Below are 15,977 nucleotides of genomic sequence, written 5' to 3' on the forward strand. Positions count from 1 at the left end.
TGATTAATTTTTATTTTCACAGTAGGATTGAAATATAATATGAATGGTTAATATGGGTACTTCTTTTTAGTAGTTGATTACAGTTTTCAATTCACTTTTAAGATTACAGATCTTGTAATTTGATTATATTCTACGAGATAATTTGAACTAATTACTGGTATAAACTGGCCGCCATTATTTGTAAGGAATGATTTGAATAAACCTTTCTAAGTTGCAAGTGAACATTAAAAATTACCTGATGAATATGTGCCTAGCATTGCCAAATTTATTTAATACTATCCACATAGATATTATAAATTGTTAATTAATTAGTTATTCACGCACTAAGATTTGATAGCGGCATATCTAACATTCTCACCCTTTCAGGAAGTGTAAGTGTTTTTATTCTCGTTAGTTAATTTATCTTTTATTTCCACGTATTTAATTTTAACCAAAATCCATACTCTCATTTATTTTGGTTTGTGGAATTTTCCTCCTAACAACTTTTGCTGTGCTACTAATAAGTAATACTAACTCTTATAAGTACGCACTAATTAAATAAGGATCATAAGCGTTATCATATAAAATTACATTTCATTAGTACATAATTTATTTTAATTGATTCCTTACTGCAATTCTTAATTGATAAATTTTTTACTGTGTGTATTTGTGGATGCCCTTGAGATTATAAGAAAGCTACTAGTATAGTGTCAAAGGTGATTCAAAAATACTGAATTTTGATATTTTTACATTGTTTAATCCCTTGTTAGAAATTTTCGTTCTACCACTGCTTAATACATGATTTTGTTGGAGAAATGTTACATTCACACTAATTAAACATCAAATTAGGACAATTTTTTACCCCACGGTTTTCCCCATCTCAACATGCAAAGCGTCATACCATATTCAAACTCATATAGTAGTACCCTTTTCACCATCAAATTGCTGTCATTCTAGTATTTGCCATACTTTTGTTAAGATTCTATGCGTGTGCGTCTTTAGTACTTTTGGTATCAAAATTAACCTTTGCATTTTATAAAATTAATTACCACTTTAATGGAGTATTAAAATATTTAATGCATGCAATAATTATAAAGTTTGAATATAGTACATTCTCTATGTATAAAAAAAGGGAATTCTTTAAATTGCGGGCAAGAATACACTTGGAAGTTTCAATTCTTCCCTCTTCACTTCATTCCCTATAGCATTTACGTAGATATTTAATTTTTGAATTTAACCCTCCTCCCTCTTACGCAACCCCTCCCCCCCCCCCCCCCAAATCCTCCAAAACATCAGTGTTTTTAAACCAAGATTCAGAAAATCTCTGTCCGAGAGACAAATGTTTACATTTGTTGCCTGTTTTCCGCGTTAAATCACATAAAGCTAAACGATTACCTCCAATTATAAAAACAAAACATATACATTTTCAATACTCCATCACTTTTAGTCAGTCCCATTCTTTAATTCTTTCTTGCTCTCTCTCGTCCCCAAGATTTGTTTGGTGACAGCAGAGAGAGCTTGAAAGTGAGAGCCATGGCGAAGGTTTTCATGTGGTTTTTGGGTGTTATTTTTGTGCTTAGCAAATTAGTAGATTCTTATGAATTTGAAGAATTCTTTTTCAATAAAACCGAAGGGGTATTCTTGGAGAGTGTATATGAAGCTGCTGCAGCTGGTGGTCCAACTCCTCTTATGGTTGGTCTTACACTCATTCATGGTGCTGGTGCTAGAGGAGCTGGTTAGCTTACCATATCACATTCTTCTACACATGAATTTCTAATAATGCCAGTTCAATATTATTTTCATTTGTTCTGGAAAAGTTGTTTACTCCTATTTGATTTGGGTTTGTTTTAATTGTTTTTCTACTTCAGTTTCTTTCCTTTTGACTAAAACGATTGCATCTTAGTTTTCATTTGATTATTTTGCAATAATCCAGTAGAGATCTTGCCTTAGATTTTCTTTCAGTGATTCTTCATATTCTAATTTATCGATTACTATCTCAGCTTCTGCAGTTTTCTATAAGGGGTGATTTGACATCTCCGCCAGCTGTTTTTTTTTTTTTTTTTAAATTTATTACTGGAGGTTCCTTTTTTTTCTAATCCCTGTATCACTTAGGGCCTAGTTAGACACGACTTATCTCAAGATTAATTATTTTTGGATTAGTTATTTCAGAATTATTATTCTACTTTCTCATATGGCTAAAAATAATACTATAATCCCAAGATAACTATTATCGAGATTAGTGATACCGCGATTTTATCCCAACCAAACATGGTCTCGGGATTAATTATCACTCATCCCTCGTACCAAACGAGCCCGCTTTTTGCTTCTTACGATTGAAATTAGGTGAACAGGTCAGCATCCTAACATATTTTTTTTCACCATTCTGATATATGTACTAGTATTACTATTGTGTAGCTTCCGAATATGTGAATAAAATAATATTGTGTAGCTTCTGAATATGTGAATAAAATAATATACTAATCTAGTCTGATTTAACTTACAAAATTAGTTAAATTGACCCTTGTCAACAACTTGGCAAGTTTAGTCTTACTCTCTATTATCTGTGTGAATATGAAAAGGCCAAGTGGTTGATGAAGAGATTTGCTGAACTTTCTTTTTGTGGCTAATTAGCTTAGCTCAGCTTTAATTATTAGTGGGCCTTAATAAGTTCTTGCGTAAGATTTTTCTGGAAAAGTGATTGTGCTGTTTTTTGACTTTCATCTTTTTACCTTTTCTACAGTGTGTTTGGATGGAACACTGCCAGGTTACCACATCCATCGAGGTTATGGTTCTGGGGCAAACAGTTGGCTCGTTCAATTGGAGGTGTGCTAATAACTGCTTCATTGATTACATTACACAGTTTTAACACTCATCTTTTAATGCTATTTTAATTGTCTCAGTAGTCAACTTTTTGAATTGCATGTCTATGTTGTCTTTTCTGCTGTCTTTATTAATTAACCAGTTTTACTGGTATTGAGTTTCAGTTTCTTCTGATGTTTGTTACTATTTTTTCCCCAATTTTGTTTATGTTCCTTTGTGCTTGTCAGTAACTTAGTGCTTCTGTTGTTTAAATAGATGTTGGAGACAAGTTGTTTCTGATGTTGATGTTAGGTACTTATTGCCAGCCTTTTAACATGGTTACAAAATTTGACTTCTTTCCTCTCTGGTATACTTTTCTAGTGTGTGGGGAATGGAACTGTAGGTGTGACACTTTTGAAAAAAATATATTCCAGCTTTGCTTTTTCTATTATTGCTACAGATTCTAAGCTCAGTGACTTCTTGTGGCAGGGTGGAGGATGGTGTAACAATATTAGAAGTTGCGTTTATCGCAAAAAGACAAGACGGGGATCATCGAATTACATGGAAAAACAGATTCCGTTTACTGGGATTTTGAGTAACAAGGCCGAAGAAAATCCAGGTCCGTTTAGTTACTGATATGCCCACTGTCTTTTCTATGAGATTGAGCATGTTGCGGAGATTTCTTACTGATGTGTTTTTTTAATGAGCAGATTTTTATAACTGGAATAGAGTAAAAGTTCGCTACTGTGATGGCGCCTCCTTTACAGGAGATAGCCAAAATAAGGTTTGTAAGATCTTACTCCCCTTCCTTCTACTGTTTGTCTGAAAAAGTAATTGAATGGAAAAGAAAATAGTAAGTGCTGAAATATGTTACTTTTTCAATTTGCAACCACCATGATGACTCCAGACTGTTGTGCTCTTTTGGACATTGCCTTTTTCACTTTATCTTTTTGCTTCTGGTATTCTTATTCCTTCGCCTAACACTTACAAAAGTAATACTCTTCTTTTTGGAGAAAAGAAGATAGTGGTCTTTTGGCTTTTTTTCTTTCTTTTTCTTTTAGCTCAATGTTAGTATGATTATAACACAGATGAGTGTCCTTCAACTTTTTGGCATTTCTATGATGCTTTTCCCATACTACATGTTTCTGCTGAGATAGTTAAAGAGTAGAAACCTTTTGTCAAGATAGTACACGCTTCTACGGTTCTGCTTGTAGATAGGCTTTACATCATAATAGTGAAAATTTTTGGGACCATTTATAGGTCCTGTTTGAAGGATGAAAATAAGCTTAAGCTAGAAATTCCTGTTCAAATTTGATTACAGCCGCTTTGTAGCTCTTGCTGTTATCTGACTAGTGCAATGCTTAAGAAGAATTTGACTAGAGGCTAATGAAATAAACATCCGCTCGATCCTGGTCCTCTGCAGCGAGGTGTCTCCTTTGCTGGAATCTCACAATTAATATATTTTTGTTTTAACTAAATAACATGATTTCAATATAAATGACCTCAGTAGGTTAATCATCAGCAGTTTGTTGCCTCCATATATTACGAATTTAAAACTGAGATAGAGTGAGAGGCATTTTCCTATGAAGTTATTAGGAGATATGACTGCATATAGTGCATTATATAGTTTCGAGGAAGAGATTGTTGGTTATTTGGTCGTCTGCAATAGTTGTGTTTAATTTTTTGACATCTTCCCCAGGCTGCACAATTGCAATTTAGAGGCAAGCGCATTTATGAGGCTGCAATGAACGAGTTTATGTCAAAAGGAATGCGATATGCCAAGCAGGTACAATCACAATGTTGGCCTCTCATCTCATTTGCTTTAGTCGTTCATATTGTGATATCAGAATTTGTTTTTTAGGCTCTTCTCTCTGGATGTTCTGCTGGTGGTCTAGCTTCAATAATGCATTGTGATGACTTCCGCAATTTGCTCCCACATAGTACTAAAGTGAAGTGCCTGAGTGATGCTGGATTATTTATGGACGCGTAATTTCCTATTCTTTGTACCCTTCAAATACTTCTTGAACTAAAAAAATTTCTGCGCTTCGACTCTTTTGTTAATTTAGCGAAATGATATAATGGTCATTTTTACAGAGTTGATGTATCTGGAGGGCGCTCCCTGAGAAATTTCTTTGGAGGTGTGGTTAAGTTACAGGTAATGAGCAAACTCATATTCTATATTGGTCAATTTCTTCAAGTTAACTTTTAGCAGGCTTTGTTGAATGGTGTTAGTGTCCGAAGCATTTGTTTTCCCAGTAGATAAATTGTTATCAATTTTTTTATGAAATTAATGGAGATGCATTATCGCTAATCCTGTCTATGCAACCTTGGAGAAATTGGGGACTCACGAAGCAATTTCAGCAAGATAGCTTGTCATTGTCCCACTCTAAAAATGTTTACCACCTAAATGATTCATCAAATAAAAAAATCTGTTATAGAAAGTCTCTTCTGAATTGCTGTATACCTTTGCTTCAAGGGTTGCTCAGCTGAAATTTTCCTGCTTTGTAACAGGGTCTTCATAAGACGCTACCAAGAACGTGCACCAACCACCTTGATGCAACCTCAGTAAGTCCCTTTCAATTAATTTTTCTTTTCCAGTATCTGAAGAGCTTCTTGTTTTCATAATAAAAGTTGTGTATTTTCCCATTTGCAGTGCTTCTTTCCAGAGAATTTAATCAACAACATCAAGACCCCACTTTTCCTGCTGAATGCTGCCTATGATTCCTGGCAGGTAGATTCTTAACTTCATGTTTGTTGCTCTTCTTCTATTTGGAGATTATTTTAAGTTTAATTTCGATACACTACCATTGTTGTCTGCTCTCTTTAAAATGATGGAAATCCTCTCTATTGCACGTATTACAGCTTCAGGAAAGTTTGGCTCCTCGGGGAGCTGATCCTCATGGCATATGGCACGATTGTACACTCAATAATGAAAGATGTTCTCCTTCTCAGATTCATTTTTTACAAGGTTAGCCCTGCTCTAGCAGTTAAACATTTTTCAATAGTTTGAGACCAGGAACTCACATGTTGCTAAATACACATTGAACAGGTTTTAGGATTCATATGCTTAATACAATTAAACGATTCGCTGCTTCAAGACAAAATGGTTTGTTTATAAACTCATGCTTTGCCCACTGCCAATCTGAGAGGCAAGATACATGGTTTTCCGATAATTCTCCCATGATTAATAACAAGGTACGCCTAGGAGCTTCATTTATCCATCTTTCTTTTTAGTTTTTTTCTGTTATGCTGTATATTTTGTATGTACATTTGTACTAACATGAATATTGGAACAATATGCAGCCGATTGCACTTGCAGTTGGAGATTGGTACTTTGATCGATCAGGTATGAAGGCAATAGACTGTGCATATCCATGCGATAGAACATGTCACAACCTGATCTTTAGATGAGCCTTAAAATCAAATTCTTTTTCTGCTAACAGCAGAAATATGTTATCATCTTGATAGTGAAATACCCCTTCCAATTAACTTAAGATTTACACAAGTGTAACAAAGTTGGTTGTAGAAAATAATGTCTAGCATTTATTCGCGAATGCATTTAGTATAGTAATGCTCCACTTATGTCCTTTTTGGGCCAGTTAGAGCAGGAGATTTTTATTTATCATTTTCTGTATCCACCCAAAATTTATTGAATTGTAAAACAAATCAATCCAATGAAGTACTAGTTTAATATCTTCATTTACTTGGACCAACAATGTTGTCGATTCATATCTCACTAGAAGTACCAATTTTCTATTCATGTGGTTATTCCTTTTTTTTTTTCTGGTAGTTATTAGTTCATACCATGTAATGTGCCCTCGTTTTCTGAATCTCAAGGGTTGAGTTGGTTATTCTAAATAAATATATAATTAAATAAGCAAAAAATTGAATAGACTAATGTGAGAAGATCCTCAGAGTTTATTACATAATAAAAAATTTCCAGATGAAAATCACAAGTAAAAATTTAAAAATTTGTAGTTGAACTCTAATCATTTTTGTGTATTTGCAACTTAGTTTGAGACATACATTATACTACAAGAGAAATACAGAAAGAAGGCATAAAAATGTAGCTGTCGACTTCTTTAGCATTTCTTCAATTTCCAACATGTTGTAGTCATCGTGAGTTGAAGTCGATTTCATGTAATAGTTTAATATTTTACGTTCGTCATTGATCCAGTCGTTTTTTCGTTCTCCAAGCTGCAATCTTTCCCTCCCTTCTTTTGCGAATCTTCCTCCTTGATGTGTTTTGTGGGCTCGATAGTACTACATAGGGATAAATTCAAAAATAGCCAAATTTACAAGTGGTCATTTAAAAATAGCCGCAGTTTCAAAAGTAATCGAAATTTAGTCACTTTTCATATAAAGTTAAATCTGAACAAAAACACTGTTCAAAATCCGGCAAAATACTCCAATATAATATACTGGAATTACTGGAGTTCCAGTATGCTTCAATCTCCAGTATATTATATAGGAACTTTCCCCGTGTTGGAGTTCCACCATAATATGCTGGAAGTTCATACACAGGTGCGTAGATCTCCAGTATATTATGCTGGAACTTTCCGTGTTACAACAAAATAGTGGCTATTTCCAATGACTTTGCAAACGTTGGCTATTTTTAAATGACTAATCCGAAAACTGGCTAGCCCGTGCTATTTTTACTACATACACGGGGCACTCCCAGGGCAAACTTTAGACTGGCCCTTGGCAACCAAATTTCAGAAGCCTATTTTTGCAACATCGATCGCTTTGCAAACTTGGTTTCAAAGTGGCTAAACTAGCAAATTTGTTTACACTGCGCTTATTGCTTAAATAGTGGTCCCAAAATCGGCTATATGTGTACTTGCCCCAGTTGTGACTATACCTTATTCCAAATTTTAATACCAAGAAAACATTTAGGAAAAGAATTGTTGATGACGTAGAAGGCATTGGTAGTTTATATTGGCAATTCAGCGTACGTGAATATTCAGACCGTCAGAGACTGGCTAAAACTCGTCGGACTATAATTCCTTATCCCCCTTTAATTTGACCCTATAAAGCATTTTAATTTGTGCATTATTTATGCGTCAATGCGTATAAAATACTCAACGAAAAAGTTAAATTTTAATGCTGGCCGGTAAGGGACCATAGTATTTCAATTAGTTATTGCTGAGCTGAAACGTAGACGAAAAAGCAGAACCAAAGTAAGAGCGATGCCTTTGATTTTCATTTCGTATTTCCTTGAATAAATTTAATATTATTTGCTGGTCCTATGCTCAAAAAAATTAAATGGTGCACTCGGTTCAATGTTGAATTATTTTCCCAAAAAGAGGAATCAATTCCTACTAAATATTTTTTTTTCTCATGTCCTAGAAATCCTAAATTCGCATCTGGCTATATAGTAGTTTCTTTCTTTGTCTATATCTATTTTGTTGCTTCTTATATGAAGAGCATTTTTTTCCCTTATGTAATGTTGGAATTGAATACTGAGACAAGCAAATTTCTATTAAACTTAATTTTTTAATATTGTGGCCCCCAATGAAGTCGAATCATTTTTAGCAAAGTCTTCTCCGACTCAGAAGACTTCCATTAGGATCTCTATGGGATTATTATAACATGTGGGGAAAAAAATGTTTGCATTTGCTTCATCAAATAATTAAAATAATTGTTTTTTCTAGGGTATATAAAGGAAACCGACAAATCGCACCAACCCGCTAATTCGAGTCAAACCGAGAAAAAAAACCCGACTATGGTTTGGTATTGGAAAAAAAAATCCGACCATAATTGGTTTGGTTTGATTTTAACTAAAGAAAATTAAATCGAAACCAAACCAACCCGACATCACATATATATATAAATTTTAGATATATTTAATATATAAATATACTTATTGTGATGTAATTTATAAAGATTTCTTAAATTTTTTTTGTAATTTTATCTTTTAAGGTATTATTTCAAGGTTGGACTTAGAACTTTTTAATGTTCCAATAACTGTTATAGCCATTAATATTAGTAAATTAAATAAGGCTAACAAAAGCCAAACCAAAGTCAAATCAATACTAATGCTAACAAAAGACATTCAATTCAATACTACGAACGAGAATGTATTGAATATCTATTTTTCATTTTGCAATAATTCAGATAAAAATGCATAACCTATTTTTATTTTTTCTTTAGCGTTTAGTCATGTAATTAATACTCCCTTATTAATCTACTTATTTTAGCACGACTTAGTACTTTTAAATTATGTTTATTTTTATTATGTCTTTTTAATTAGAAATATTTATAGTACATAATTTTATTGTTTTTATTGTTGAATATTTTAGGATAATACCATAACACATCTCATATTTTGTATATTTTCTTGGAAAATACTTTATATAGTTATATCTTACTAGGATTAAAGAAATATTTTGAGCACAAGTTATATGTTTTGTTCTACGAAGATTTTACCGGAAAAAACCAGAAAAACCTGAATAACCTGAAAACCTGAGAAAACCCGAAAAAACTGAGATTGAAAAACCCTAGTTTTATTGGTTTGGTTTGGTCTTTAAATTTAATAACCCGACACAATTGATTTGGTTTGGTAATTGTAAAATCTGAACCAACCCGGCCTATGTACACCCCTAATTTTTTCATTAAAAATGATTTTTCATAAATGGAAATATTATTATTGGTGGCTATTTGGCCTTTAGATACACCAATTAAATAAGCTTAACATGACAAAGCAGTCCTGAAATTTTGTGTTCTAGTCTAGAAAATTAAACAAATCGCGTTGAGCATAAGTTAAATGCTCTATGTTGATTTAGTCACGAGGAATTGGTTTGAAAGAACTTGTTTTTTTATTTTTTTATTTTTTTTTTATTTTTTTATAGATAATAGAAAGAACTTGAATTTGCGCTTGACCTTGAAAGGTTTTTCTTTAAAATGATAATGCACCATTATTTGAGCTTAAATTTGTATTGGCATCTTGTTCACAAAATGTACTTGTAATAACTTTTAGCACACTATTGCACATTTCGTAATCAATTAGAACCAAATCCACATCAATTAAAAGACAAAAAACCGATCGATACTTCCGAACCTAACTAAGCCAAACTTAATTTTGCACAAGTTTTCTAAAATACTGTTAATTCGGGTTTTGTTATCATTATCATCATTATTATTGTCGTTCTTTGTATTATCATAACCACCATCTGCATTTGAGTAAAGGTCTATTTCTTTTCGGTATTAAATAAGAACCTACAAACCTATCTTGTACTGGTGACATACCCCATTCAAAGTTTGAACCACGACCTATTTTCCTAGTGAGGGCCATAGAAATTGGCGCTAAGGACAAACGTCAAGGTCGGAATTTTTTACGTTTGCTACATTTTCTCATCACTTAGGTTGCCCGAACCGTAGTTAACAAGGTAAATGGCTTCAACATGAGCACCAAATAAACCAAATGAGCGCAAAATCATCGCTTAACTATGATATTATACATTTGAGTTTTATATAATAGAGTTCAGCTTCTAAAAAGAAATTCATTATCAAGTCACTTAAAAGACAATTGCAAGTAACTGTTTATAAAAAGTGAGATTCGTTAGAAAAACAAGTCAAGTAACATGTTAGTAAACGTTGAATCACACTAATCGAATAAAAACAACTTTATATATTATTGTCCATATAGTTTCGTAACCTCTGATTTCATTTTGGTTTTTTTTTTGGGGGGGGGGGGGGGAGGGGAGGGTTTGGAGGCTAAATTTCTCGTAGACTCTTTGTTTGCAACTAAATGATCACATTTTTACCAAGTCCTGAACGTATATGTTGTGTTTTCGTTGTCTCAATTTTTTTGTCGTGATTATGACTAAAAAATGAGATCTCAAATCATGAAAAAATAAAGGAAACTTGAAACTACCTGTAATAGTATTTTTAAAAACAGGAAAAGTTATTTGTTCTTGAAAAATCTGTAATTTTTTGGTAAATTATAAAGCAAGAATGGTAGAATATATTAGCGCGAATAAGATTGATAGATCTTTTTACTTGAATTTCATTGTTGACGTGAAATTCTCCACTTGCCTGTTTATTTAATTTCCGAAGCCGACAAATGCTCATTTTTATTTTTCAGCACCATAAGTTGGTCTTTTTAAAGCCAAGGTGGTGTTTGAATTTTGTTTTACTTTAAATTCTGAAAATAACTTTGAGAAAAATAGTTCATTTGGATAAATTTCAAACAAAAGATTTTCGAGCATTTTGTAAGTTATTGGGAATCTTTGTGTTTGCCCAAAATAGATGATTTCAAGCTGCCCGCAGTTAAGTTCATTTGGTAATCTTTTTTTCCTCGTGGTTTTGTAATTCATCGTGTTTAGACGTGATTTTGACTTGTTTTGGAAGTAATTAAGGTAAAATTTATTCCCACCCGGTTCTTTTATAAAATCAGTTGATGCATGTATGAGTGTATGCCTCGACTTTTCTTACCCTAACCATGGCTAATTAGTAGGACTACATATTGTAAGTTGATACAATTTGGTGAAAATGGCAGGCGCGGCAAGTATTTACCAGTAATTAATGCTCCCTCCATTTTAATTTATATGACGCACTAAAAAAAGAATTTTAATTTTTTTTATTTTAACTATTTTACATGTAATGAAAAATTTTATAACTATTTTTTCTTTAAGCTTTTAACACCACAAATTTAAAAATATATTTTTTTACTTAAATTCTATGTTAAGTCAAATTACTTTTTATTTATATGAATATGATAGAGTCACATAAATTGAACCGGATAGAGTAATACTTCCGTTCTCATTATCGGTTATGGGAAAAATACTAGGTAGCGTCCTATAGTGATCCCAAAGGGGTCCTTTTGTCCCTACGACACCTTAGATTGGCTCCAAGTTATATTAGGGCCGTTATCTTCTTACATTGTGGTACTCATACTAGACAACAACGTGTAAATCGGGCTATGACTAGTGGAAGCTAGTAGGAGCCGCTCCCACACACAAAGCCAATATGATTCTTTAGTGGTGGAAGCTAGCAAGTAATTGAGTGAATGATTAAGATACGTACAAAAGATTTCATATGCAATCGTTACTAAAACGAAACTGTATATGGTTGAAATCGAGTCCGCTGAACATCCCGATTTTCCGGTAAGGTAAATGGAGCAAATACGTGATCGTAAGGAACCGGAATCTGGGCGAAGAACCCCTTGTATCGGGGTTCGACCAAAGCACATGCCCTCGGAAGCATTGGAACCACGACCTCTGAGTCCAGTTCGAATCTCAAGACTTCGAAGAACATCATCAAACGGCTGCACATGATTAACAAAAGGGCGTGATATCCATGCCCTACCAAATATCACAGTGTGAATCTCGGCCCGTATCGACAGACAATCAGTGGTTAGCGAAACGGAAGATTTTTACCTTTTTTAGAATTGTACTTAGGGTAAAATTTCCCTACTATATAAAGAGGGAAGATTATTATTCATGGCACATTGTAACACGCATACCAAGACAATTTCTCTCTATTCTCTCTGTTATTCAAAATTATTATTTTTGTTCATCAGTTCTTCGTTAGTGTGAGCTCAGGATCGAAGGCATGTTCTTCATTGAGCCATTAACCGAGCTGGGATCACTCTAACCACTGTTTGGCTATTTGTTATGTCTTTTATTTGTTTAATCTAACACCATTAATCATTTGTATTGAAGTAGTCTGCATATTCTTAAAACCACATATAAATATAACTGTTATCCATTTTTGAGGGTAAACAGTTTAGCGCCCACCATGAGATTAAGGGTAATAGTGGCAATTTGATACAAATTCCCATAACACATTCTGCTTTACGCCTGTTCATTGAGATTTTAATTTTAGGTAAACTTAAAAATGTCAAACTCTCAATCTGCTCACTTAAACGTTGATGCTGAGTCTGGCTACCATGGCGAGAACAACAACAGCAACGAGGTCCCTCTTGTTGACCCTAATGGAGTCCCGATCGCAACCCTAATCAATGCCAACTCCCACGTGGCCATCGATGCTAACTTGCCTACCGACCCAGAGAACAACGTTCGTGGAGAAGCCAGGTCGGTAGCCCGGGGTACACACGTCGGTGAAGGCGATTTGATCAATTTGTAGGTGATCTTCTAAATGTTGCAAGCTCAATAGGTGGCGATAACCCAGTTACAAAACCAAAGTCGCGCCCCCAGCAGAGTTGAGCCCGAGCCATCCCGGGAAAACACACGAAGAAATGAACGAACCCCGGAGAGGCTAGGTGAAGTTGAACCCGAGACCAACCCCGAAATAATAAAGATGCTTGAGGAACTGACAAAGTGAGTGGAATCGGAGGAAAAGAAGATCGAAGCCAATGGCAAAAAAGTGGAGAACTATAACTCCAGGGTTGATCAGATCCCAGGAGCACCCCCGATATTGAAAGGCCTAAATTCCAAAAAATTTGTCCAAAAGCCTTTACCTCTGAGCGTGGCGCTGAAGCCAATCCCGAAGAAGTTCCGTATGAAAGAAATTAAGAAGTATAATGGAACAACTGATCCAAATGAATATGTGACCTCCTACACGTGTGCCATCAAGGGGAACGACTTAGAAGATGACGAAATCGAGTCCGTTCTGCTTAATTTTTTTGGAGAAACCTTGTCAAAAGGAGATATGATATGGTATCACAACTTACCCCCTATTTCTATTGATTTATTTGCTATGCTTGTAGATGCCTTCATAAAAGCGCACGCCAAGTCCATAAAGGTCGAGACCAGGAAGTCAGACCTTTTCAAAGTAGAGCAAAGAGATAACGAGATTCTCAGGGAATTTGTGTCGAGAGTTCAAATGGAACGAAGGGATCTGCCTCCGGTTGCAGATGATTGGGCCGTTCAGACATTCACCCAAGGACTTAACCCCCAAAGTTCACTGGCTTCACAATAGTTGAAATAGAATTTGATAGAATACCCGGCGGTAGCTTGGGCCGACGTACATAACAAGTACCAATCAAAAATTAGAGTCAAAGAAGATCAGCTCGGGGCTCCTTCCGGATCTGTGTATCCCGTCAGAACTAGTGACAAATCTAAAACAGCCATCAATCATGAACCAAGACCGAACAGAGGTCAGTACCAACCATATAGTGGAGATAGAATGGGTATTGGGTCGGAACATAACCTTGCAAGGAGCGAAAAAGGAGAGATGAGGCCACAATAATCGGGGATTCATGACAAAACACGGTTTCGACAGGCCACTCGGGGCCAGGGAGGCACCGAGGTTATCGGAATACAGCTTCAACATCGACACTACCGACATCATATCCTCCATCGAACGTATTAACGATACCAAGTGGCCTCGACCATTGCAATATTATCCTGCCCAAAGGGACCCTATCCTAATATGTGAGTATCATGTCACTCACCGCCACAAGACCGAATACTACCGACTGTTGAGGGACTAAGTGGCTCGACTATTTAATAACGGACACATTCGGGAAATTTTGAGTGATCGAGCCAAAAATCACTTTAAAAATAGGGACTCCAAACAAGCAGATCGAGCAATAGGAACCTCAACACGTCATTAACATGATCATTGGTGGAGTCGATATCCCCTAAGGGCCAATGCTAAAACGTACTAAGGTGTCCATTACAAGGGAAAAATGATCACGAGATTACATACCGGAGGGGACCGTGTCTTTCAACGACGAAGACGCTGAAGGCATCGTGCAACCACATAATGACGCATTGGTAATATTTTTTCTCATAAATAAATATCGAGTTAAGCGTATGTTAATTGATCCAGGTAATTCGGCCAATATCATCAGATCGAGGGCTGTGGAATAGCTAGATCTACAAGACCAAATAGTGCCTGCAGTTGGGTCTTAAACGGATTCAACATGGAATGCGAAACTACTAAATGGGAGATAACCCTACCGATGAACACAACCGGAACTATTTAGGAAACAAAGTTCTATGTGATTGAAGGTGATATGAGGTATAACACTTTATTCAGAAGGCCATGGATTCACCACATGAGGGCAGTACCCTCGACATTACACCAGGCATTAAAGTTCCCCACACCCAGGAGGGATCAAGACAGTTTACGGAGAACAGCCGGCCGCAAAAGAAATGTTTGCCGTCGATGAGGTAATCATTCTGTATTCTCGACATCGAACCACCCGAAGCCGGTTAGGAAGGAAGAAACTAAATAGCAATCACCAACACCTGCCTTGACCAAACCGAAAAAGCAAGAAACAAGCGAGGATGATGATTACAGAGTTCCTAGGTCGTTCATCAACACTGATGATTCTGATACCACCAAATTGACGGTCGAGGAGCTGGAGCAAGTCACATTGATCGAACACTTTCCCGATCAGAAGGTATACCTGGGCACAGGGTTAACACCCCAGCTCAGTAAAAAGCTCATTAATTTCCTTACAACTAACATAGACTGTTTCTCTTGGTCCTATTTAGACATGACAACAGCCAGAAATAACCACTCATAAGCTAAGCTTGGATCCAAAGTTCCACCCAGTTAAACAGAAGAAGAGGCCTCAGTCCAAAGTCAAACATGCATTCATCAAAGACTAGTTATCAAAACTCCTTAGAATAGGTTCCATCCAGGAAGCTTAGTACCCGGATTGGTTGGTTAACGTAGCAATAAGACCTAAAAGGGGTAATAAATTAAGAATGTGCGTAGATTACAAAGACTTGAACAAGGCATGCCCCAAGGATTCCTTTCCTTTTCCTAATATCGATTGCATGATCGATGCCACAGCCGGACACGAGATGCTTAGCTTTCTCGACGCCTATTCCGGGTACAACCAAATCCGGATGGACCCGGGTGATCAAGAAAAAACTTCCTTTATCACTAAATTCGGCAACTATTGTTATAAGTAATGCCGTTCGGACTAAAAAATGTCAGTGCAACTTATCAATGCCTAGTAAACCGGATGTTCAAAGAACAAATAGGAAAACCAATGGAAGTTTATATTGACGACATGTTAGTCAAGTCCCTGCGAGCAGAGGACCATTTGAAACATTTGCAAGGAAACCTTCAACATACTGAAGAAATATAATATGAAGTCGAACCCGGAAAAATGCGCATTCGGAGGGGTCCGGGAAGTTCCTTGGATTCATGGTGTCCAATCTAGGGATCAAGATCAATTCCGAAAAAATCAAAGCTATAGAAAATATTACCGTGGTAGATAATGTCAAGGTCGTTCAGAGGATAACCAGGCCCATTACCGCTCTAGGCCAATT

General features: G+C 35.6%; 1 protein-coding gene across 1 annotated transcript; it reads left to right on the top strand.

Annotated features, from left to right (window-relative positions):
• Positions 1–1,125: 1,125 nt before the first annotated feature.
• Positions 1,126–6,477, top strand: LOC107802101 (pectin acetylesterase 12-like). The gene is made up of 12 exons (XM_016625542.2): positions 1,126–1,714; positions 2,720–2,802; positions 3,268–3,397; positions 3,489–3,562; positions 4,478–4,564; positions 4,640–4,764; positions 4,873–4,933; positions 5,290–5,343; positions 5,432–5,509; positions 5,641–5,746; positions 5,828–5,973; positions 6,082–6,477. Exons 1-12 carry the CDS (start codon positions 1,513–1,515, stop codon positions 6,187–6,189), a joined length of 1,254 nt encoding a protein of 417 aa, XP_016481028.1. The 5' UTR covers positions 1,126–1,512; the 3' UTR covers positions 6,190–6,477.
• The last annotated feature ends 9,500 nt before the right edge of the window (positions 6,478–15,977 follow it).

Source organism: Nicotiana tabacum, chromosome 7 (assembly GCF_000715075.1).
Source record: "Nicotiana tabacum cultivar K326 chromosome 7, ASM71507v2, whole genome shotgun sequence".
Lineage (NCBI taxonomy): Eukaryota > Viridiplantae > Streptophyta > Magnoliopsida > Solanales > Solanaceae > Nicotiana > Nicotiana tabacum.